Source organism: Zonotrichia albicollis, chromosome 19, assembly GCF_047830755.1.
Source record: "Zonotrichia albicollis isolate bZonAlb1 chromosome 19, bZonAlb1.hap1, whole genome shotgun sequence".
Classification (NCBI taxonomy): domain Eukaryota; kingdom Metazoa; phylum Chordata; class Aves; order Passeriformes; family Passerellidae; genus Zonotrichia; species Zonotrichia albicollis.
Genome location: NC_133837.1, coordinates 7,470,370 through 7,495,116, shown reverse-complemented (window position 1 = coordinate 7,495,116; position 24,747 = coordinate 7,470,370). Strand labels below are relative to the sequence as shown.

At 50.8% G+C, this 24,747-nt stretch overlaps 1 protein-coding gene across 5 annotated transcripts in view; it reads left to right on the top strand.

Annotated features, from left to right (window-relative positions):
* The first annotated feature begins 1,813 nt into the window (after nt 1-1,813).
* Nucleotides 1,814-24,747, top strand: part of MYOCD (myocardin) — a 34,059-nt gene continuing 11,125 nt past the window's right edge. The window contains exons 1-6 of one of the 5 annotated variants that reach the window (XM_074555011.1): nt 2,211-2,271; nt 10,783-10,848; nt 11,531-11,655; nt 14,289-14,344; nt 18,778-18,853; nt 21,106-21,267. In XM_074555011.1, coding sequence (XP_074411112.1) covers nt 11,625-11,655; nt 14,289-14,344; nt 18,778-18,853; nt 21,106-21,267 — 325 coding nt within the window. In that variant the 5' untranslated portion in view covers nt 2,211-2,271; nt 10,783-10,848; nt 11,531-11,624. Of the gene's footprint in view, nt 2,272-10,782; nt 10,849-11,530; nt 11,656-14,288; nt 14,345-18,777; nt 18,854-21,105; nt 21,268-24,747 lie in introns of all 5 variants that reach the window. The other 4 variants (XM_074555010.1, XM_074555013.1, XM_074555012.1 and 1 more) reach the window with 4 other exon arrangements.

Here is a 24,747-nt window from a genome sequence, read left to right as displayed (position 1 = left end):
TGGAGGTTGTTTGTTGTTGTGATTGTGATGTTAACTCCATTAGAGAGGACATTTCAAGTACAGTGGACTAAACATTAGGAAAAATTATTAAGGAACAGGATCTGGCCACCTTGCTGGATAATACAGTAGAACTCTGTTTACCAGCTCAGCTCAATGCTTGGAGATCAATTTATTTAAATCATCTCTCCCTTGCCAGTGATTAGGAAAATCCACTCCATCAGCTGTGACATGAGCAGGAAATCACATCCAGCCCATAGCAAGCAGGGAGCTCAGCTCAGGACAGCCCCCTTAACCTCAGCTGTCAGGTAACAAGCAATAGGCCAAGAGGAAATGGCCTGGAGTTGTGCCAGCATTTATGAAAAAATTTCTTCACTGGAAGGATGTTTAGGCATTGAAACAGGCCAGCCAGGGGAGTGGTAGAATCCCTGGAAACGTTCAATGAATGTGTGGATTGGCTGCTGAGAGACATGGGCAGGGGTGGGCTTGACATGCTGGGTTGGCAGCTGGACTTGGTGATCTTAGAGGGCTTTTCCAACCTGAATGATTCTGTGCTTCTGTGGTTCTGTCCCATGGACTACATGAGGGTGAGACACCCCAGAATTTCTCTGCTGTACTGAGACTCTGATGAATCAGAGCCTCTGGGGAGATGAGTGTAGAAGTCCTGAAATTCCTATCCCTAACCCAAACTGTTTAAGAGGACTTCCCAGAAACCATGGGATTAAAATATAGTAAAATTAAAAAAAAAAAAAACACCAACAACAAAAAAAAAACAATCCCAAGAAAACTTCAAACCGATCCTGAAGTATTTTTATGACTTAGAGAGAATTTAGGCAGCTTCCTAAGTGAGACCCACACGTCAGGGAAGCTGAGATCTGTCCTTGACTTAGCTTGGTTTGTGCTACTTACACAGTAAAAGGTGCCAGCAGATCACCCACTCCAGTGAACAGATGTGGGCTCAGGGAAGGGGAGCCTCAAAGGGTCTGCTTCTCTTTATTTTGCATGTTTGCAATCAGCTCCTCTCCTCTGGGAGCATGTTTGCTACGTGGGGAGGGATCCTCCACTACAACAGCATCTCAGCCTCCTTAGGATCGCTGTGGCACAGGGAGCTAAGGCTCAGCCCTGCCTCAATGCCCCATGTCTGTGTGCTAAAGCTCAGCCCTGCCTGCAGATCCCGTGTCCATGTGCCAAAGCTCAGCCTTGCCTCACATGCCCCATGTCCATGTGCCCAGGCTCATCCCTCCTTGCCTATCCCGTGTCCCTGTGCCAAGAGCTCAGCCCTGCCTGCAGATCCCGCGTCTGTGTGCCCAGGCTCATCCCTGCCTTGCTTATCCCGTGTCCCTGTGTCAAGAGCTCAGCCCTGCCTCGCCTGCCCCGTGTCTGTGTGCCACAGCTCAGCCCTGCCTTGCAGATCCCGTGTCCGTGTGCCGCAGCAGCACACGGGAGCATCCCAGGTGGATAACTCCTCGGGAAAGGGGTGTGCAGAGCAGCCCGGCTCTGGGCACACCTGTGCGGCCGCAGAGACACCCAGGTGACACCTGAGCAGCCCCGTGCTCACCCCTGATCCCTGCGGGCACTCTGTGCTCCTGGCCGGGAGCGCATCCAAGGCAGCGCTCAGGTGGAAAGACCTTCCCAAAGGCATCCTCTGCCCGGGACACTCATCCCGATCCCAGCCCTTCCCTCACCTTTGGGAGCTGAGCCCCCCCAGCCCCAGGGAGATGCGGGACCCGTGTCCCACCACGCTGCAAAGAGTTAAGCCCTGGCTCTGTTGATATTTCCAGCGGCTCCCAAAGTCGGCGGAGACGGGGAGCGCCCGGATTGGCTGCGTACGGCCGGTAGTAATTAGGATCAGATATCAAACTTCTGTCTTTGCTAAGACCCTTTCCGATAGTCGCTGCTCCCCGCTAGACGATGACATCAGCCAGGACACCCAGCTGCTGGTAGTAAACTCCGAGCGGGAGGAGGCTCCCGCCGGCTGCACGTTAATTAGTTCAACACAGCACAGGGGGAGCAGTCGGTGTCTGTGCAGGGTCACTGCTGGATGGGACCAAATCTTACAAAGCCACTTGCTGCTCCTTGCCAGCCGGCTGTAAAAGCGCCCCGAGAGTCCAGGAGAGCTGGATGAATGCTGAGCACCAGGCACGCTTTGGTCGGCTGTTCCCTGTGGAGGAAGTTAATGGTTTAAGTGAGGGGCGTCTGGATCTGCTCCCCGAGTCACCATGACTCTCCTGGGGTCTGAGCACTCCTTGCTGATTCGGAGCAAGTTCAGATCAGGTAGGGAAAACCTTGAGATTTCTCTTAAAACTTCTCTCTCTGTCAAGCCGTAGGCACAGAGTGTTTTGCATTAAGTGTTGGGAAGCAGCATGTGAGCAAAAGACTCGAGGGGTTGTAGAGCTGTCACGGCTTTGCTGTTCCAGAGGCTGTTCCACAAGTGGAGAGACTCATCTTCCTTCCTCTCTCTTGCTTTTTTTCCTCCTGGTCTTTTGCTGTCTTTGATTTATGTCCGTGGTTGATTTGGGTAAAACTGCAGCTCCCGGTTCTCCTGCTCTGGCCCTGCTGGGAAGGATTTGGGCAGGAAGCCAAAAGGGCATCTGGGATAAACAAGGTGCCTGCTGCAGTGTGTATATTCCAGGTGCTCCTGTGGGTCTGAGTGGGATAACCACGGGGAGCACGGGCCTGACACCCTCTCTGACAGGCAGGCAGCCGAGCTTGTTCCATTAAGTTGTGACTAATTGGAGAAAAATGAATTTGAAGAAATGCGTCATTTTTAGAAGTAAAAATAACAAATGGAACATGAAAACTATTTGAAGTGACATCATCAGAGAAATAAAACCAGAGGCACACACAATTGATTGCCGCTGGCGGAGGGTTTTGCAGTAAAACATGCCTGCAGCTCGTGAGGCAGGGAAAGCACCAGGCAGGGGCCTCTCTGAGGACAGGCACTGAGTGAAGGTGAGTGAAGGTGAACTATGGGACAGTCTCTCCTAGAGCAGCCCCTCTGCTGGATGTTCATGCCTCTAGTCACTGGCTGCATCTATAGTAAGTACGCTCTCCTTGGGAGTGGGGATCCTGACTTGTCGTTTCGTAAATCTTAACAGTAATGCCAAAAAAATTGTTCTCAGGGTGCTTTCTCTGACATTCCCAGAGGTGAAGTTCTCCCTGGGGATATTATCTGTGAAGGTGTGCAGATAAATCAGCTGCATGTGCGGCATGGGATGCTTTAAATGCAGGCAGGGCAGTCACATTGGAGCGTGCACCCGCTCTGGCATGTCACCCACGCCGTGTGTGTTTCTGCCTCCTTACTCACTGTAGATAATGGAATGGGAGATTTATGGTACTGATGGGAGACATGAGTGGTGTTATCAGGATCTCTTAGATAGCTGGGTGGTCAACTTAAACTTTGTTTTCTCAGCAAATACAAAGTTGGCAATTGGTTGAAAACCCCAGAGTGTGTGTGCAAACACAAGTGTCCTAGTCTGGCTGAATTATACAAAGCCTTGGTCCAGGTCTTTGGTGTGGTTTCCATATCGCTCTGATCTTACATTTCATTAGATTAAGTCATTCCTTAAATTTTGTTGTTATATTATGGTACACTGCTGTTCATTTGAAAAAAAAATCTCAGTCTGTAACAATTCCTCCAGCATGTACAAAGCAACACTGCCACCTCCCTGAGGAGTGGAGGACAGGCTGTGCATTGTCCCTGCATTCTTTTCAAATGAACCAGGATTGTTTTTAAGGCTCATTTCTGGTTTATTTGTAAGCTGGCTTTATTATGGAACCAACAGCAGGCTCTCTAAACATATTTTTCAAATGATTCTCCAGGAAAAGTAAACTTTGTGGGTCTTTGCATCCATAAATTCTCGTGCCTTTCAGCATTTCTAGGACAGTTAATTTGTGGGGCATTCTTTGGTTCATGATTTATTCCCACAACTGCTATCCCTTGCTATGGCCTGGTGAAAGGCAGGCTTCCCATTTGACAGGATTTCTCTGCCTGTTGATTTTGTTGGAGCTGGGCTCATCAACATCCCAAATGCTGTCTGCACCTCGCTGTCCTCAAGGCTGTAACCACTGCTAACATGGGACATGGCCACAGCACAGCCCTGGTTGTCACAGAGTGATGAGGGAGGATGCTGAGAAACCCAAATAAGTCAATAAAGCAGCTTTCAGTCTGTGCTGGATTTTTAATAACATGGGGAACAGAGAAGAAAAAGCAAATATTTAATGGAATATCTTTTATTTGCAAAGTCTCTGTGGCACAGTTTCCTGTGGTGTCCCTGCTCTGTGTGCAGGATTTGTCAGCTGTAAAGCTCCACAGGCATGGCAGGAGGTGCAGAGCTCTGATTTTCCATCCTCCATTCTCTTGGAAGAGGGTTGGGAGCCTCAAACAGCCCGTGGCTGTGCCCCACACCATCCTGCATGGCTCAGGGGCTGTGAGAGGGGACAGCAGCAGTTCCAGAGCTGCGTGGCTTGCACAGAGGCAGGAGGGATCAGCCCCAAGGAGCCACGCTGAGCTGTGCTCCATCACTTTGGGAATGCTCCTCAGCCAGCAGGTGTGAGGCTCTGTTTGCTCCAGGTTTGGGAAGGATTAGCTGTGCTCCATGACTCGTGATGAGTCTGAATCCCTTTTGAAGGATTCCAGGCCAATATTAAAGAGGGCTGAAGTAAATCTTAATAACTAAACTTGTGCTGTCTCTCCCTGGCCTGCACAGGCTGGGCAGCTGAAGGAGCTCTGTGAGTGTGTTTAGGGGAGCTGGACATACATCACTTGATGTTTCCTCCTCCCAGAGTCCCTTTGATCTCTGTGTTAAGCAGCAGGCAGAGAGTGGAGCAAGGAGGTGGCAGCTGGAAGATGGTGGCACTGGTGTGGCTCCAAGGCCAGCTTTCCTGTCCCTCACTTCCATCCAGCAGCAAGCACAAGTGTGTTTATGCAGGAAAAGCTGTTGTGATGGTGGCTGTGGCTTTTCTCAGCGTGCCCAGCCACGATCCCTTGAGTTCCAGAGCTGTTTCTGCTGTTCTTGTCTGTCCAGTGGTCCCAGTGAAGGACACAGCTGTGCCATGAGGAGGGAAAGTGGCTATCCCAGTGCCAGGCATTGAACCACCCCAGAGGAGAGGGAAAATCACCCCCACACTGCAGTCCTGCAGGGTCCTGCTTCCCTTCCTCAAGGAGCTGTGTGCCTCTTTATTTTGTCTGTTCGGCCAAAGAGAAATATTCTGATCTGAGGTCATCCTGACAAATTTTGCAGGAATGATGATTCTTCAAGTCTTCCATGCTGTCCCATACGATCCAGCTATCAATGGGATTGCACTAAATCAACAGGACATAGAAGGGCTGTTCCAGAAACACATTTAACTCTTCCCAGAGATGATCATTTATGTGATCTCTTGCTCTGAGTACAAACCAGTTGTCCTCCAGCACTGGAGAAGCTTTGGCATCAGACAAAGCAAACAAAGCTGACAAATGCAGATCCAACCTTAGCCCTGACCTTTTTTTGCAGCTATATGGAGAGCTTACAAAGCCAACATCTGCCTAACTTCAGTGGAAACTCAGATAATTGGTGAGAAGTGAAAGTTTAACACTATAAATAAGGCTCTGCATGGCTTGGCATGGGGTACCAAGACCTAATTGTGGACACATGGGTGTGGGTTTGCAGAGAGGACTTGCCTGGCTCCATGGAGGAAAGAGTTCCTGCTTACACATAGGGCTTGAATGAAACTGAGATGGGAGAGGAATTTATTCTGTCTGCCTCCAGTGGCCAGAGCAATTTGGACCAAAATCAGCAGGTCAATAAAGGCAGAAGAGAATAGGTCTTGGTAGGGTGTTTGGCCAGGCGTTTTGGCAGAACCTTTATTTTGATTTTTCTGGTGTCCAAAGATAAAGCATGTGCCTGTGTTTCCTCTCAGCTCATGAACTCATGCAGCTCACAGTCAGTGTGTGTGTGTTCAAACATGGCCTTGCTGTAGCTGATGAGACTGGTTTGTGAAGTTTTTATAAAACACTGACTTGATGTAGATCAGTTTGTGCTTGGTTTCGTTTTTCTGGCATTTTGTCCCTCGGTGTTTTAATGGGCAGTCAGGTTTAATGTTTCTTTGTCAATCAAAGATCTTGTAGCACAAATCTCTCTGGGCTGCTCATGGGGGTGCTGAAAGGGTGACTCCAAGGGGAGAGCCTGTTCTCAGGACCATGGTGAGGTTGGGTTGCACATCATGATGGATTCAGAGGGATTTCACAGCTGGTTGTGCCCATTTGGTGCTCTGGGCTCCTTGCTAGCCAGCTGTGCTAGCCTAGTGTCTCTTCCAAGGTACCTGAAGACTTGGGGTTAGAAAAGAAGTTCTCACCCATGCAGAGATTTTTCCGTGCAGTCTCCCAGCTAACACACACATTTGTAGCACATCTGTCTATTAGAAGTAAAATGTTCCCAGCTCTGAAATCATCACAGGCAGAGATAGAGCAGTGCCCACCTGGGAAAGGACTGACCAGGGCTGTCCTGGCTGAGCAGTGCCATTTCCAGCTTCATCTCTGCTCACACAGGTCCCACAGAGGTCATGTTAAGGATAACACAGGAGACATGATGTTACAGAGAAATCACTTTGAGGCTCGTGGCTCAGATGGGCTGAGATGCGTGGAGGGGCTCAAGACAAAGTTTGGCCAAGGTATTTTTGAAAAACAGCAGCTCCAGAAAAGTCCTGGCTGGCTTGTCACCCACTCAGAATCACTCCAGGCTGGAAGGAAGGAGCCCCACAGCCCTGCCCACATCTGCTTTGAGAGCTGACTCCTGCTCCTGGTGCAGCTGTGAGGAGCAGACACAGTCCTGGGAGGGCCATGAGCAGCATGATTGAACCTGCCAGAGTGCCAGCCCTGACCCTGCCCTGCTGGGACCTTGCTTGGGATACTGAAAGGACCCCATGGGACAGCTCCTCTTCCTCAGCAGGCTCACACACAATAGCTGACAAATTTTAAATGGAAATAGCTGACAATTTTTAAATGGAAAGCCAATCTCACAGCCAGCAGCAGTCCTGCCTTTCAGAGGGGGCTGGGTCCAAAACAAGGCCAGGAGTTGGACTTGGTGATCCCTTCCAGCTCTGGATATTCCCTTATTCCAGGGCCACTTTCTGGCAGTGGCAGTCAGTATGTGAGCAGGGCCAGGTCAGCAGCTGCCTCTGGTCCACACCATGGTCTGTGTTTCACCTTTGCTCAGCTGCTGCTTGGTGGGGAACAGAATTGCTGCTGCTTCCCCCTCCCCACTCCCAGTTTGTTACCACCCCAGCAGAGCTGTCCCCATCCTGTACCCACTGAGGTGCCCACACTCCCCAAGCCCCAGACTGAGCCACCAGGGCAGGAAGGAGCTGCTGGTGGCAGAAGGGACAGGGACTTGTTGCTGCTTTTTCAGTGCTCTCCTCCTTGGAGACACAGCAGCCCCAACTCGGGGTCAGGCCAGCTGTAGCTTTGCCTGCCTGTCCTAGTCCTGACCCCCCTAAGGAGGGCATTTCCCCCTCTCCATGGGACACAGCCCTGGGCTGCTCAGCCAATTCCCCAAGGACAGGATGGTGCTGGAGTGCTCTGGCAATGCCCCAGTGTGGGGATGCTCTGATGGAGGTGATAAAATCCCATCACACCCTGATTGTCTGCTGAGCACCAGCCTCCAAGTGTCCTCAGAGGCTGAAGGAGATGCCAGATCTGCCTGTTCTGGGGTGGGGAGAAGATGTGAACATGTCTTTTCTGTGCATCACCAGGCCAGGCAAGGCCCAAGCTGTTCTCTGAGCTTCCTCTAGCTCTGAGCTCAGCTCCAGGACAGGAGGATGACTCAGGACTGTAACTCACAGGGCTCAAAGCTTGTGCCACCAGAGGCAGCTGGGGCTGGTGCCAGGAGGTCTTGTTTGCACCCCAGCCCTACTGCACAGGACATTTCTGCAAGCCAATATCCGTGGATGGGGCTTGGTGCTAGCACAGAAATGAGGAGTATTTATTTCTAACAGAAAATTCACTGGGATAGGTCTGCCCTGTCTCTCATCATCATCAGGGAGGGTTTCTCATCATGGGGTACCTCAGGAGGGAAAGAAAGAAAGAAAGATGTCTGTCAGCTGGTGGTGGCACAGGATGAGCAGTGTGCAGGCAGGCAACAAGGATGGAGAGTCTCTTCGGTGCTCCAACCATCATTTTTCACATGATAAATATTCCTCTGAAGTGTGAGCAGAGCAGTTCCCTTGTTGAAATAAGAATGCTCATGAAAATTTAATTCCCATACGGCACTCAGGCCTGCAGACATGAGCAAAGGAAGAGGAAAGGAATGGAGCTGGGGTCAGACACAGCTCCAAGGAAAGCAGCAGCTGAAGGGTGGTTTGGATGGTGCCAGGGGCTCCTCCAGCCCTAGTTTTAAGCACTGTTGGTTGTAAGAGAAAGGTGCAAGCCCTAAGCTGGCATCTGCCAAGCTGCAGCACTGCCTCAGAGGCTGCTCCCCTCTTGTTCAGGGATGTTCAGCATTTTTGTCTGACCCTGTCCATCCACTACATTTCTTCAAATGGTTTGCAATAGGCCTTGGAAGTCCATAGAAATATTTAAGAGTCAAGTCATGCATCCTACTGCATGAGGAGGTCCAGAATGGGATGAATATTTGGTGACTGAAGTAACTCTTTCAGCTGTTGAGTGTGTGCTGCTCCTGGAAGTGGCTGCTACTTGCACTGGCCTGTCCTCACGTTATTTGACAGCATCACATTTTCCTCCTTGCCCTGTAGCTTAAGGATGGGGCAGATTTAGGAGATTTGTAAGCTCAGCATGGCCCATGATGAACTCCCTGCTTAGAGAAAGAATTGCTCAGCTCTCTGTCACCCCAGAGTAGTGGGTGACATTGCTGCCTCACAGCCTTTCTACCCCTCAGCACAAAAACCAAGCTGGAGATCTTTTCATCATCATCCCATAGCCCCAGACCCCTCTGTGACAGTCTCACCACAGGGCAGGAGGCAGAGGAGGGGCTGTGAGGTGGAGAATGGACCAGCTGCAGGGGGATCTGGGGAATCTGGATACCCAAGTGTTGCTCCTGCAATGGGATCTGGGGGATCTTGGTGCCCAAATGCTGCTCCTGCAGTGGGAGAGCTGTGGCAGTGAAACCCCCAGGTTTCCATCACTTCTTGCAGGAGGGCAGATGATGAATCCCACACCCACCACAGGGGAAATCATCATCACCCTCCCAGCTATGCCCCAGGGGGATTTGTACCCTCTCCTTTTCCTCCTCACTAGCCTGGCTGGCAGCTGGCTGCTCCAGGGGGCTGGGGAATTGTTTGTTTACTAGGAAGGGCTGGGAAATAAGCAGGAGCAGCAGGGAATGTGGGCACAGACTGTTGGAATCCCCTTGCCTGTGTGGATGTGGAACAGCACTTGGTCTGGCTGTGTGGGAAGTTGGAGTGAAATGGTGCAAATAATTTGGCACCCGTGGGAGCTGTGAAGGGAAGTGGTAGAGGATCTTCACTCAGATATTTTACAGCCTGCTGGGGCACTGCTGTGGCCTTGGCAAGGTGCTGTGTGTGACTGGAGAAGGCTTTGTTGTCTCTGGTTCCTGTTCATAATGTGGTGTTGTGTGTAAATTGCCTCAGTTGAAGGCAAGATTCTCTAATTCCTGGGACACTGGACCAGAACTAGGAGAGTAGAGAACCAGAGAGCAGCAGATTGGTTTTATTCTTGGCCAGTTTCTGACCTCCCTGAGCTCACCTATTCCATAATGATCCATCTCTTCCTCAGGGAAAGTGCACAGTACTGTGAGCAGTCACAGAGAAGGTTCTGTGCAGCGAAACTGGGGTACAGCTCACACCTTTAACCTGCCTGCATAGCCCAGGAGGAAACCCAGGCACTCCCAGAGCAGGGACTGCCCCATTTGCTGTTGAGGGTCCATCAGGGGGTGACTTCTGCAGATAACTGGGTGCAATGTAGGTACCCAGAGAGTGAGGGGCTAAATCCAGGTCCACAGGCAGAACCAGCACTCACTGGTTCCATGGGAAAGGTGGTGAGGGTGGTGCCACGGGGCACAGGAGGGTTACAAACCCCCTGGCAGCAAGGTTTGTCAGTGATTTCAGTCACCAGCTTCCCCCTGGGTTCAGAGAGCAGCACACACACAGACTTCACCACATACTGAAGGCTGCATTTTTCCCTCACAGCAAGAATCTATCTTTGGTGTCCAAAGAAGTGCTGGAATTTGGCAGGAGATCATTGTCCCATAGGAAGCCTTCACTCAACATTTGCCCTGAATGTGAAATATGGTTTGTCCAGAGGACATGGAAAAGTCACAAGCAGTGGCATCCCAGGGAGCCCCATGCTTTGGGGACTGCTCTGGGAGGGATTATTTTTCAGCTCCATCCCACATCCCAGGAAAGCTGTGTTGTGGACACGAGCTGTTGGCAGAGTAGGTTGCTCCCAAGGACAAAAATGCTGTTCTTGCCTTTCTTTTCCTTCCAAGCCCAGCTCAGTCCAGGCAGCTGAGGAGAAGCAGCCTGGGGCTGTGCTGGTGGGCTGGGATGTGTGTGAATGTTGTGACTGAGGTGTCTGTAGTCGTGGCAGGCTGAGCTTCCAGCAGGACAGCAGGGAATGAGCTTTGTGTTTTCTTGAAGACAAATTTGCAAACCAAAGGTGTAAAATCTGACTAACTCAAAGTACAGGCATGGTTCCCAGGGTGATGGGATGAGCTGAATTGTTCCCAAGGCTGGTCCAGCAGTGCCACAGCTGTGTGCCACCCACAACCCCTGCACACATTGTCCCTGTGCAATCCTGCCCCTGTCCCTGACTCTCTCTCTCTCTCACAGTTTTACAGCTCCGGCTCCAGCAGAGAAGGACCCGTGAGCAGCTGGCAGACCAAGGCATCATGCCACGTGAGTACCTCCTCTGCCTCTTCATCCTGGCTCATCCTGGGCACTGCTGGGGCACTGTGTGGTACCAGCTGCCTGCTCAGAGCTTCCATAGGCTGCAGAGATGTGGTGATCCCTGGTGCTGTGCATTTATCACACAGACTGTGATGGCCCTGCTCAAGCTGGAGTCAGGAGGGATGCTTGCCTTACACCACCCAAAATTTCAGCTGCAGAGCTCCCCATCCCAGGGGTCACTTAGCAGGACAAGCAAATCCAGCTCCAGCAGGGGAGTCACAGAGCTGTGCACAAGGCAAGGGCAGAGAATCTCCTGCGCTCTTGTAAAGGCCAGGAACCTCTGTGACAGGACAAGGGAGAGGATGAGGGGAGTCATTCCAGGCAGCTCTGGGAACTGCCTTGGCCCCAGTGCACACACCAACCCCTGGAGGGCTGGGACATCCCCAGATGTGTGCCCAGGCAGGACCCCACAGGGCAGAGCTGTCACTGCACCCCTGCGGCCAGTGAAACCCCATGGGGGCTGCTTGCTGCACAGTGACAGATGTGTTCCCCCTCTGCCCCTACCCAGCCCTGCTCACCTGGCATTCCAGCTGAAGGACAAACCCCAGGACAGCGTTATCATGAAACCATTCTGCACCAAAAAGAGCTCAAAAAGTCAGAGAATGAACACCATCCCCTTCTGCACCTGCAGGTGCATCATGAAAGCTGTAGCAGCACTGGAGAAAGGATGTTGGGAGCTCAGTCCTGCTCAGTGGAACACTCCATCCTGACCTAGCTCAGGCTCCATGTGCAAATCTGTGCTTACCTGGGACCCAGGTAGAGGATTCTCCTTTCTGTCTCATCAAGGACCCTTGGGGTCACTGCTGAGATCACCATTTTCCAGAGGCTGTGGCACTTCTGTCTCTTCTGGTTGCCCCTGCAGGCTGTGATGCAGCTCCTGCCTAAGCGGCAGAACACCACCTCTCTAAGAGCATGGCCCTGGCACTGCTTGCTGCACCCTGTCCCTCTCCTGTCCCTGCTGGAGGATTGTCCTGAACCCCAGACACCTTCTCAGGACATTCTGGTCAGCACCAAGCATCAGAAAAACTTGAGCAGGATGACAAAAATAATATCAATGATTTTAAGACTGATAAATGCACACTCTCCATTTTTTACCTGCTTATTTCTTTAGGCATTCAGATTTTATGCTGCCTGCCACAAAAGGGCAGGAACTTTGATCACAAGACTCCAGGGGCTGAAGATTTAGACAAAATGCTGTGATATTTGTTAGAGCAATGCAGGAACATGGGGCAGCAGTGCCCCCTGAGAGGTTTGTACACCTGGGGCTGCTCTGTGAGGCTGTGCTGTCACACGTGGCACCTCACACCTCCAACCTGACACATTGCAAAGGGTTCAGCCAAATCTCTCTGATGGCAACTGAAGGGTATTTTCCTCTTACTTAGAGCTTCTTTGCACTCCCAACTTCTAGGCTGACATTTTGCAGTCTGGTTTCTGTCCAAGAAGACCATTTTGGGAAACTTGAGCACGGTTCACTCACTGAAAGTAATAGAAGAAAAGGCACTTATGCCATTATAAAAACAAACAGGCAGAATTTAACTGCTGAATTTGACATCAAGAGGAAGTGTCAGATGTTAGCATTTCATACATGGGAGCCCCAGCCAGTTTCCCCATGGCTTGGGCATGTGCAGACATTCCTTAGGAAAAACAAGGCTTTGTTATCTGTATCTTCCCATGCCATGTTGGTTCTGAGGACCAGCAGGTGAGTCCCCCTGGCTGTGATGGACTGCAGAATTACCTGTGCTTGAAGGCTCTGCTGCTGCACACAGCCACCCCCTCACCCTCACTGAAATCTTAAAACAGCTTTCCCCAGGTGATCAGCACCACACACAGCACCTCTGCCCTGTGCCCCCAGCCCTCACCCATCTCATGCTGAAGTGTCATCCCCTGACAATTTCTCTGACCTGGCATTGCTAGCAATGTCTTAATTTGTTCTGCAGGCTGATACAAGCTGCAGCACCCCCCTAATTCCTCCAAAAACCTTGGTAAATTACTAAACTCTGCAGCACTCTCCTCTGGAATAGCCCAGCAATGGTCAGTGCCTGTAGCACACTGCCAACACCAGAACCTCGCATCAGCAGGGCTGGGGAACTCCTCTCTCTTGCTAACTCCATTTTCTCGTGTGCACTGTTTAATTTTGCTTCTGGTTAAACCAGCTGTCACCAGGGCTGGTGGCTGCTCACTGGAGTGTGGCACAGCAACACCAGCTTGTCTGTCTGTCTGTCTGCTTTCCAAATGGCAGGAGCAGAAATGTGCCCTCTGTGGCTTTCTGTCACTCACTGGATGATGTTCCAGGGGTTGCCTGGGTGTTGACTACCAAAAGTCAATTCAGAGGGCCCCCAAAGCTTTCCTGTTTCTCCCCAGTCTTCTTTCCATCCTCCCCTAGACTGATGGGGGATAACAAGGCCTGCATGAAAATAATTTCTGTCTTTATTGGATCCCATTCAGAAGATGAAAAGAGAATTTCTGTTGCCAGACAGAGTTGCAGCACTGTTTCTGTGGGTCAGGACACCTTCCCCTTCCTTGTCCCAATGGGAACAGTTAGTTTTGTCTGCTTACACAGACAGAAAAGAATTTTTGTAGGATGTGAGAAGTATTAACCCCTTCACCATGCAAATTCTGCCTCAGTTTCTATTCCACCACAGTAAAAAGGGGAATGTGCAAGATTCCCCATGACTGCAGTACAGGCTGCTCCATGGGGCTGGTGCTCACTGGTCCCAGAGCCACCAGGGATTATTTTTGGGAGCACCACTGGGTAAATCCTCTTTGAAATTAGAAGATGCTGAGGACATGTTCTGCTGCTTGCCATGGGAGGTCCCAGATATCATAGCTGCTTCTGAGCAGGGGACAGGACAAATGTCAGCCATGGTCAGTGACGGAAGAGGGATAGAGGAGCACTGGCAGTGCCTCACTGGAGGCTGCACACAGACCCCAGGAGCTGAGGCAGGTGTTAATCCTCCTGCTGACCTCAAGCCTCAGCCATCTGCAGGTTTTCTTTTAGCTGAGGTCCCTCACAGGTGTTTGCTCTTCCCAGATCTGTCTGCTGGAGCTGTGGTGCCTTCCATACCTGCAGGGAACATGACAGGGAAAGGATTTCTCTGCTCTCTGCCGTGTCCCACAGAGCACTGTGTTTCAAAGCCTGCACCCCTCCCTGCCCACGTGCCTCCTGCTCTCCCCATGCTCTCCATCCCCCCTGCTCTCTTGCCACGGACTGGCTGAGAGCATGGGATTTCCCAGAGCTTTCCTGAGTTATTTTTAGTCAGCACAATAAAGAGAACAGCTAGTTTGTGTTGCTATTTTTATGGCACTCATTAAAACGCTGTTGCTGAATATCCTGGTGGCTGCTTGCTTCCGCTCCTGTGCTGACTGCTCCTCTCTCTTTCCTGTTGCAGCACTGAAAAGCCCATCTGCATTCCATGAACAGCGAAAAAGTCTGGAGAGAGCCAAGGTAACTCCTGCAGAGGGAAGTTCCCAAAGAGGGAACACACCCAGGGGCTTGCTTTGCATGAGTCACGGGGTTTGAAAGCACCTTGCATCACTGTCCCCTCCTCTGGCACCCTCCACGCTGGCCCAGCGGCCAAGGATGAGGGCAGGGCACTGCTCTGCCTCCAGAAATGCTGCCAGGCTCACAAATCCCCTTCTCTGAGCAGGGATGGTTTAGAAAAAGGGCAAATGGGGCATCTGTGTGCTGAGTTGTGGGGTTTTACAAAAGGGTTCAGCAGGGCAGGGTTCAGCATGGCTTTGTCAGTCCTTGCAGTAAATGTCCAACCAGTGGAGCTGCTGCTTCCCCCCAGGCAACATCCACAGCTGCTCCTCCTGTGCTGGCTGCTCTGCACCCCTGGCAGCCAGCTCAGAGCAGGGAACAGGGTCAGACAGGGTGCAGGGCAATGCAGGGGCCACCTCAGCCTGTCCCCAGGGAACTCACACTTGTCACCAGGCAGGAGCTCTGCCTTTCAGCTTGGCCATTAGGACACAGCATCCAAGGCAGTAGCCATTTCCAGGAAACTTTGCAACTCTGTGATCTGATCACTTTTTGGGAAATCACATTGGTTTTCCAGTCACCAGCAATGCAGCCTTGCTCAAGCTGGAGGGATGATCCCAGAAAGGGAAGCAATTCATCATGCAGGTTTTGCTTGAACACGAGAATTTGTTCCATTAATCTGCAAAATGTGCTTGCAGTCACATAGGAAAGGACCTTTGCAAGGAAGAATGATTGTGAAACACAGGGAAGTGCTCTTCTGAACTTAAACACACTCCAAATCACTTGCCCCAAGTCTCCCGTGGTAATAAATGGCGAGCATAAGAAATACAGCATGACTCTGAAAGATTAGTATGCTTAAAAAATTTCAAGCAATCCAAAGTATCCTTGAAGTGTCATATATTTTACAGTTAAAGTATACATTTGTGTCTCTTTGTCTTTCTCTTCAAAAGCTTTCTCTGGCTAGTTGCCTGGGGAAAGGGGAAGGATGGTCTAGTCCATCCCAAACCATGAGCATGTTTAGAAAGTGCTAATGAAGGCACTGAGCTCAGCCCATAATAAACATTATTCCCTTGCAAAGCTGCTCTGCTTAGACCTGGGAAGGGGAAGATCAGCAGCTGTTTCCAGACAGTCACTCCAAGACATTTGTTGTTTAGCTGATACTGCCCCAAGCTGATGTTGTGCAAACAGAAAGCAGATAACTGTTCATGTGTTGTGAAAGCTCCTCTGCTTCAGCTCACATCTGAAGGGTTCATCGTTTGCACCCCAGAGACACAAATGCAGCTCATTAACAGTCAAGGTCCAAAGGAACTGGAGTCACAGCAGGAACACAGCTGTGGGACAGCAGCTGGAGCTGAGCCCAAGGCAGGACCTGATCTAAGAATTAGTTGGACATGTACTATGTGAGTTTAAATACACTCAGGTGCAGACACCAGCTTGCTCTGACCTGGCACAGGAACCAGGCAAACCCACATGGTGCAAGCACAGGATTGTGTTGGTGGAAATAAGCTGTGAAAAATATGGGGGAAGGGTGAGGCGTTGTAAAGACTTTAGTAAATAAAATGTCTATTGTTTGTTTAAACATGTCACTGGCTATGTTAGAGGCTGGCACCAGGCCAGCACAGCAGGCTTTGATGTCCTGTAACAGATTCCTGGGGTGGAGGACAGAGAGCAGGCTGGCTTTCCTGGGGCTGTCTGGCTCAGCACAGAGAGCCTGCAGGGTGGCTGCCCCGGAGCAGAACAGCCCCACTGGGCAGGTCACAGAATCCACAGAATCACTGGGTTGGGAGAGACCTTCAAGACCATCAAGTCCAAGCCCCAACACCTCAACTAAATCCTGGCCCCCAGTACCACATCCAGGCTTTGTTAAACACACCCAGGGATGGGGATTCCACCACCTCCCTGGGCAGCCATTCCAGAACTCTATCACCCTTTCTGTAAAACACTTTTCCCTGCTATCCAACCTGTATTTCCCTTGGTGCAGCTTGAGGCTGTGTGCTCTGGTTCTGTCAGTGCCGCTGGAGAAAGAGCCCAGCCCCAGCTGAGCACAGGCACCTTTCAGGAGCTGTGAGAGTGATAAGGTCCTGACTAAGGAGCACTGACAGACACCCACTGCCATGAGCTGCTCTGGAGCTCTCTGAACTGAAACCCAGCCCAAGCTGTTCTGCTGAGGTTTGAGCACACTACTGTGTGTATTCAGAGTGGGTCTCTTTTTTTTCTGTAGCACTTTAAAAGCTGTTTTACATCCTGTGCCCCAACAGCCATCTCAGCTCTGGGCTGACCCACCTCACCTCCCCTCAGCCCCCTCACTGATCTCGTCTCTGACCAAGGGGTGATGTCTGTGGCTGCTGCCCAGGCCCTTCCATGGGCACAGACCAGGGCTGAGCTGACACCCTGTGCTCTGGGTTTGTCGTTGTGGCTCAGCTGCTGACTACTGGATTCTCCAGAGCCTTTTACGCTTCCCCAGTGCATGGAGGAACTAATTTCTGCCCAGGGTCCTGTCTAGTGACCACTGCAGGAGCATCTCTGGTGCATTAAATCTTCATCCGCTGCAGTCCCTAATCTCTTGGTTTAGCTGTGGCTGTGTCCTGACCACAGCCCTTCCCAAATGTCCTCCTTGAATCTGTAGCACATGAATTTCAGATCATCAGCTGTGCCAAACCCTGGTGTAGTGTAATCAGTTAGCCTTGAATGATTCAGAATGAGGGAGTATGTCTTCTATCTTTCAAGGCATTAACTAATATATTGACTAGCAGGAAAATTTGCTTTGTAACAGGATTTGATTTATTCTTGTTTAGACTCTGAGCCATTTCCAATTCCTCTGGTGATCCAAAGCTATGCTCCTTTTTTGTATTAGTCTTATCCAGACCAAATTTCTCTGGCTTGCATGTGAGAAAGCCATGGGAGATAATGTCAAAACATGCTTTGAGTCAAGCTGCATGATATTCATTGTTTATTGCTGTACCAGAAAACTGTCATTTCTCCATAGAAGGAATTTTGGTTGGTGTGATGGGATTTGTTCTCAATAAATCCATCCTGGCTGTTGCTCACCTCCATGCTATCTTCAAAATTCATTTCTATAGATTGTTTGATTACTTGGTTCAATATCTTGCTGTCTGCTTTATAATTTCCTGGTTTCTTCTTCCCATCTCTTTTAAAGCCAGCAATTACTCTCCTTTGCCCAGTTTCCTGGAGAACCATAGATAGCTGCTATTTCTCCAGCCTTGTGTGTCTCCAAATTGTTTGGGAACATTTAACTCCTCTGAGTACCCTCTAACCTGCTCTCCAACCTGACAACTGGGGCTTCGTCTCTTTTCTTGCCGAAGGTTCTTGGCTGAGTCACCTGTTTGATAAAGAGCCATTTGTCTTTTTAGTGGGGATGGTTTTTAAAAGGCATTAAATCCTGTAGCCATCTCAGCAGTATGCTGAGAATTATTTCTCCTGTTTATGGAACACAGACAGCACTTTCCATTGTCTGATCCTGGCTGCAGAATCCTTATAAGATCTTTTTCTTATGATCCTGTACATTTTGTCCTGTGGATTTCCAATTTTGCTCCAGCTGCTTGTATTATTCTTTTATATTTCTCCTTAAGATTTTAGTCTCTTTGAACTATATATGATTTTTGTGCTATTTCTTCTTGCAGCTCAGCTTAGCTAAGAGCTTGTATAAGTTGAGCTCTAGCTTTTCTTCACCAGGGGATAAGCTTATATTTGTATTTTTGAAGTGATCTGCCCTCAAGGCTCTTTCTTGGCCCTTATGGATGGTGTTCCTGTAGCTCTGTGTGCCTCTCTGTTCCCAAAGCCATGAGGGAGTTGGCACAAGGCTCCAGGACCGTGTCCAGCACCAGCCCAGCTGCACTGACTGCAAAGCAGATTTTCCCAACCCCACATCACAGCTTGGGTGGGGAACCACAGAGCACAGGGGCTGCAGGGCTGCAGGAAGGTTAACCCTGGTGGCTGACCTGGGTTCAGAGTCTGAGTGGGTTTATGACTTGTTCTGCCTGATGTCTCACCCAGAGTGCTGGGCTTCCCACAGAAGCCACTGCTGCCAGGGCATTCTGAGCATCTCAGAGGTGACATGATGGGCAGGGCCACCACTCCCAGGGAATAGTGTCACCCTTCCTGTGTTCTCATTACATTTTAGGCATCAGAAGCTCAGTAGTGATGGCAAAGGGCACAGCGTGGGCTCAGTGAACACTCAGTAGCTTCATGCACCTTGTTCTCTTTCTGAGGAGCTTCTGTCCAAGAACAGGACAGTGTTTCAGGGATGAGGAATGTCATTTAGGAGATCACTCAACCCAGCTTGTGATAAATTCAAAAGAATCATGGGATGGCTCAGGGGTAGGTGGTCTCAGTACCTTAGTGCTGCTCCAGGCAGGTAACTTTGCATTTGTGTTCTGCAGACTGAAGATTATCTCAAGCACAAGATCAGAAGCAGGCCTGAGCGCTCAGACCTGGTCAATATGCACATTCTGCAAGGTAAGAGCTTCTCCCACACACTCCTTGTGTCTCCTGCCCTGGGACTTGTGTTCCTCCTGCCCTTCTTGTGTTCCTTCAGGAATCTCATTGCCATTACCTTGTTCCAGCTGCTCATGGGGGACAGACTCAAATGGGACACGTATGAAATTGTGTCCAGAGCAGCTGTTAGGAAGCAAGACACACTTTTATTTCCTGACAGACACAGTCCCAAGGCCACCCAGGCTTTCTCCCATCTCTGGCAGTGTAAGATGCTGTAGGGAACAGCTGTGAGAGAGAATTCTGTTACACACCAGTGCCAATATCTGATCATGAAGAGCAAACCCAGGGAATTTGTTGTCCAGGGAACCGAAATTTCTACAGCAGATCATTGTAACACCTTCCCAAGCTGGACATCTTTTGTGCTGCTGTAATTCTGGATATTCTGTGTGACAGCCCATGCAGTCAGTGACCCAGGCAGGGCAGTATGAAAAGCCCTGCTATCAGTCTGTGAGCCACAGCAGCTCTCTCCTCTCCCATCCTGGTGTTCCCTCTCAGGCAGAGCTGGCAGGGCTGGATCCCATCACAGACAGCAGAACACCACAGTGTCCCTCGTTATCTCCAGAGATAACAAGATCCTTAGAGACAGAGAGGATGTGCAGCCTCCCTCCCTCCTTGAGTCCTGTCACTTGCCTGGAAGAAGCAGATCACTCTCTGGCAGCTGTGACTGCTGCCCTCTGCTCTCAGCACAGATGCAATCTCTATTTCTTTTTCCCTCTGGCAGGCAGGAGGGCTGAGCCTGAGTGCAGTGCTGGATCAGTGTTGCTGCCTTGCTTTTCCCCTGGGTTTCCATCCCAAAAAAAGCTAGCACCATTGCTTGGTGAAGAGATGGAGAGAGCCCTTCCCTTAGGTTAAATAATGGAGCTGGGGGGCTGTTACCAGACCTGGAGGCTGCTGCAGTCCCTGGGCATGGACAGGGACAGAGACTGCAGAGAGCAGAGTGCCTGGCTGTGCACTCAGCAAGATGCATGTGCTGCACACACCCCCTTACCTGCAGCCTCTGCTCACACCTCTGTCCATCCTGCTCTGCATTTCAGAGCTGTCTTGCCAAATCCATTTTGTGGATTTGACTTACAAATCCATTTTGTTCACAACTGGAGCTAGAGGTGATTGGAACTGACCAGGTGACACAGTTTGCATCATCCAAATGCTTTACAGGCCCCCCTTCTGTTACAGTTCACCTCAAGGAGCTCATTTGTGTTCACTGGTCTGTATAATGTGAATGGCCCTAGAGCAGCTCTCCTGACCTCCTGTAGAGAATTTCCATGGTGCCAAGCCCTGTAGTTCATGTTTCCAAAAATATCTCTTCCAGAGTGTTCAGGCTTTGAAGAAAGAACAACTTTAATGCAGCTGTTCTTACTTTAGACCCTCCAGGGTTCAGAAATTATCTGGTTTAGGATCCCATTCCCTCACTACTCATGCCTGGTCCAAGAGAGGAGCCAGACAGCTTTGTTCAGGAAATCTTTCTGTTTAAGTTGATATTCTTCTGTCACCCTTTAACAACTGGGATTTTCTCAGCTGGCTTTGGTAGGGCTGCAGTTTCCAGATCTACCTTTTGCTCTGCTCCTCCCCAGCTCATTTTTCCCTGAAGGCCTGGAGCACTGTAGTCATGTCACCTCCAAAAGCGCACAGCCAAAGGCTCAGCATTTTAAATTCCAGTGTAAGCCATTTACTCCAGTCAAGCACTGCCAGTGTTTCTATTCTCCAGCTGTTTCCCATCTGCACTAGCCCAAAAGGGGCCAATGGCAGAGAGGAGCTGGAGACCCTTTGGCCCTTGTTGGTGGCAGCTTGCTGATGAAGTTTCCATCACAGATCACTCCTGGTCCCTGCAGAGGCTGGTCCAGCTGTAGGCAGGGTTTGCAAGCCCAGGATGGTAGAAAGAGGCTCTTGTTTGGGAATGGAGAAGCTGGGCCTGAGGCTCAGAGATGTCCCAAATCAGCCCCACCCTGTGTGGCAGAGCAGATCCTGCTGTGATTGGGGACATGGGTCCTTCTCTGAGCCTCAGGACCTGTGTCTGGTAGAGCAGATCCTGCTGTGCTGAGCCACGCTCAGGTACCACAGCCCCAGAGGCTGTGCTGAAGGGCACCACATGGTCAGCTGGCTCCTGCTCTGTGCCAAAGCCCTCTGCTCATGGAGAAATCCACTGCTAGGAAGGGAATCCTGAGTGCCGTCCCCACAGGAGCCCCTGGCCCTGATGCCTCTGTTTGGCCTTTCAGACTCAGCTGCAGAGGGGTCCATCCAGTCCACCCAAATGAAGCTGAAAAGAGCCCGACTGGCAGATGACCTCAATGAAAAGATCGCACTCAGGCCGGGTCCTTTGGAGCTGGTGGAGAAGAATATTATCCCTGTGGACACAGCTGTGAAAGAGGCCATAAAAGGTACTGACAGTGAATGTGGGTGTTGTGTGTGTGCATGGAGTGGGGCAGGGGCTGCCACAGTGACTGCAGGAAGTGACCAGCCTGGATGTAAGAGCTGCTTTTATTGCTTAAATTGAATTATTTTCAGAGTAACCATCCCAGTCCAGCACAGCCTGGGAGCACAGAGCTCTCATCTTAGAGCAGTGACACAAACATGCACCAGAGCTCAGCCACATTCCCCCAGAAAGAACCTCCCTTCTTACACCCCTTTGCTCCCCAAGGCTCTGAGCACAGAAGTGATGCTGTTGGAGAGAGGACACTCCTTCCTTCAGCATGAGAGAGAACCAAACAGGGTTTGGTGGTGACAGCAGCCCAGATTCTCCCACTCACGCCATGCCAAGCTCTCACATCCCAGTAAATGGGGGTGGAGTGGCCCCAGTTCAGGAAGGCTGAGGGTTCTCTTTTATTTTTTACCCCTGGTGCTAGTGGTATGCAGGACCCAGCAGAGCAGGATGCTGCATCCCTGGGGTGTGGAGCATCCTTGGGGTGCTAAATTGCTGGAGAATATAAACAGGGCACACTCCTACCAGCCAGAGCCAGCACTTCTCTTATTCCTAAGCTTGGTTTTCCTCCATCACCTCCTCCCACCAGAGGAGGGAGGAAGAATCATCCACAATTACTTCCCCCACGCTGCTGTGGGAGCCAACACAGAGCAGAAAGGTGACTCAGATTTCACCAGGGCTCAGTGCCAGGACAGGGATATCCAAAAGCAAAGAAAGGAGCAGGAAAGCCAGCAGGGTCCTGCAGTGACAGGGCAGCAACTCTTATTTTTGAAGTCTGGGGCTGTGTCCACATGTCCAAAGTGGCACTCAGGTCTCCAGTGAGGAACTGGTCTCCAGTGAGGAACTGCTGCTCTCTTCTGTTGCTCACAGTTCCTCAATTAATGGGATCATTTCCATTTCCATAATCCCATTTAAAGGGTCTGTTCTGGAGCTCAGAGAGGCTGGGGACAATGGGAGGGTTTTGGGGAAGAAAGGGTCTGGGAGTGACAGGAGAGATAGCAAAAATGAGAGTTGAAACAGGAAGCACTTTGACTTTTATTTCATCTCAGAAACCATATTAAATGACATTAAATACTCCAGGCTCAGATATTGCTCTGTCCTGCCCCACAACTATTCCTGCTCTTGGTTTGGGGCTGTGAAAGGCAGGCTGTGTATGTACAGCAGCTTCTCCAGCCTGGCCCTGGAGCTGCTCCATTCCCAGCGTGTTGCAGCTCTCCTCTTTGAAGGTGAAATGTTCCAGGACTCTGCCTGAAGAGGAATCTTTAAGGAGAGTTCAAGTAAAATCTCCCCAGTCACTTACTAAAGGAGGGTACAGTGGGGAAAAAAAAGGTTAAAAAAATCCCCCCCTTTATAAACATTTGAGGCAGTGTGAGCATGACTTTATCCCCTGGAGCTGAGGTTTGGAGACTGGAGAAATGAGCTTGAGTCTTGAACAGAGCATCTCTCCAGCTGCCTTGTCAGGAGCTGGTGGCAAACAGAGATTTACAGGACCAAACTGTTAAAAGTCTGGCTTAAAAAAGATTTGTTCAGTTTTAAATTTCTCCCTTTCACAATGCTGTTCTATCACATTGCTGGGGGAAAACATGTCCTTGTAAGCCAGTTCTATCCCATTTAGGGTCAAACATGCAGCCCATTAGGGTCCAGCATTAAGTTGCTTGGTACCATAGGGTGCCATGAGAAGAAGATGGTGCAGAAACCATCCCTCAGGTTTCTGCAGAAGTTGAAGGATCCTCAAGCTCATTTTTGGAGTCAGAGGCACCTTGTGGTGTTCACAATTTGGGGCAAAGGGCTGAACACATAGCGGAGATGAGTACTGGCACTTCTGAACGTTAAGCCTTTTGTTTTTGCAATACCAGAAAGATGACAGGGTTTAAAATCATTTTACTTTAACCTTGGAATCTCAACTGTTTATACAGTGGAAAGTTCAGCTGACGTGTTCCTCTAATCACCTCCGGCAGGGCGAGCACAAAGTGCCAGACCCCAACCGAAAGCCCCAACGTCCCAGTGACAGGAGGCCGCCAGTGCCCTGCATAGCTGAGCAGTGATACAAGGAACTTTTTTTACCAGGTCCTTGTCATCACTTTGTCCAATGCGCTCCAGAGGACAATACCCAGTGCATTAGAAACAGCCTGGAGCAAACACCATCCTGCCTGAGATTACAGCAGGGACATGGGACCCAGAAACAATACGCTCAGGCCGGGCTGGGTGAGAGCAGGGCAGATAAGGGAAGCATTCTCCATTGGCACAGCCCTGTGGTATCAAGCAGCAGGATGCAGCACATTCCTGTCATGCTCTGGGCTGTCGCTGTGTCCTGAAGGTCCCTTGTGCTCCCAGCTTTGGCACCACTTCCCAACACACACTCCCCTGCCAGCGCAGCAGGAGCCCTGCAGATCCACAGGTCTCCCTTGCTTGGAGTAACTTGTCCCAAGAGGGGATGTCCATGCTGGCCTGCAGCTCCCATGCAGCCCAGGTGGCTCATGCATTGCTGCAGCTGCTCAGGGACCTGTTTGGGTGCAGCCTCTGATGGAGAGGACACAGACCCTCTTTCCAGGGACAGTAAGTTGAACACAGCTGATCTCATTTCCCCAGCCCATGTCTGGGCAGCAGCTCAGGCAGGGAGCCAGGGCTCTGTCCTCGCCCACCCTGGCACCAGCAGCCACAGGGAGTGGAGATAACCCTTATCTCTCAGATAGGGCCAGGGGTCAGAGCAGGAGGTGCGTGTCGTTGAGAAGGTGCACATTGCTACAGCAGCAGGGACAGGTGGAAGCTTGTCCCCAGGCCCTTCCTACTTCCCCATTTGTCACCTCACTATCAGCGTGCCAAGCTGCCTGACAAATGCCAGACATGAGCACGAGGAGATTACGAGTGTGGCCACGCTGCTCCTTCCTCTACCCCCACCTGCAGCTCTCCTGAGGCTCACATGAGACCTTTTTTCTCAGCACTTTATTTATCATCAAACCTCGGGGTCAAGAGCCCTTGCCCATCTGACTAGCAGATAGCAGTGCAGGAGCTGTGCAGGGAGGGCAGCCTGGGGCTGTCGGGCAGCAGAACTGGTTGGAGTTGTGTCCTGTGGGTGAAACCTGTGCACAGAGACAGCATGTGGGAGCCTCTGTGCACCTGCAGCCACGTCCACCCTTGTTGGCTCTTGTGCTGTGAGCAGATGGATCACATTCTGAGCTGATTTCAACCTCACTCCTTGTGCTGAGGACAGAGACCATGCATGGTTTGGGTGTTCAGCTGGGGTGCTCAGCTCAGGGAGGGTGAATGGTGCCCCTCTCCCATCCCAGCCCAGCAGAGGGGCAGGATGGCAGAGCCCCTCCTGCCCCAGCCCCACCTGTCTGCTGTGCTGGTGGAACGGGCTCCTCCATCCCCTCCTGTCTCCTGTTCCAAGGAACAGGGGCCATGGTCACAGCTCCTCCATCCCCTACTCTCTCCCTGT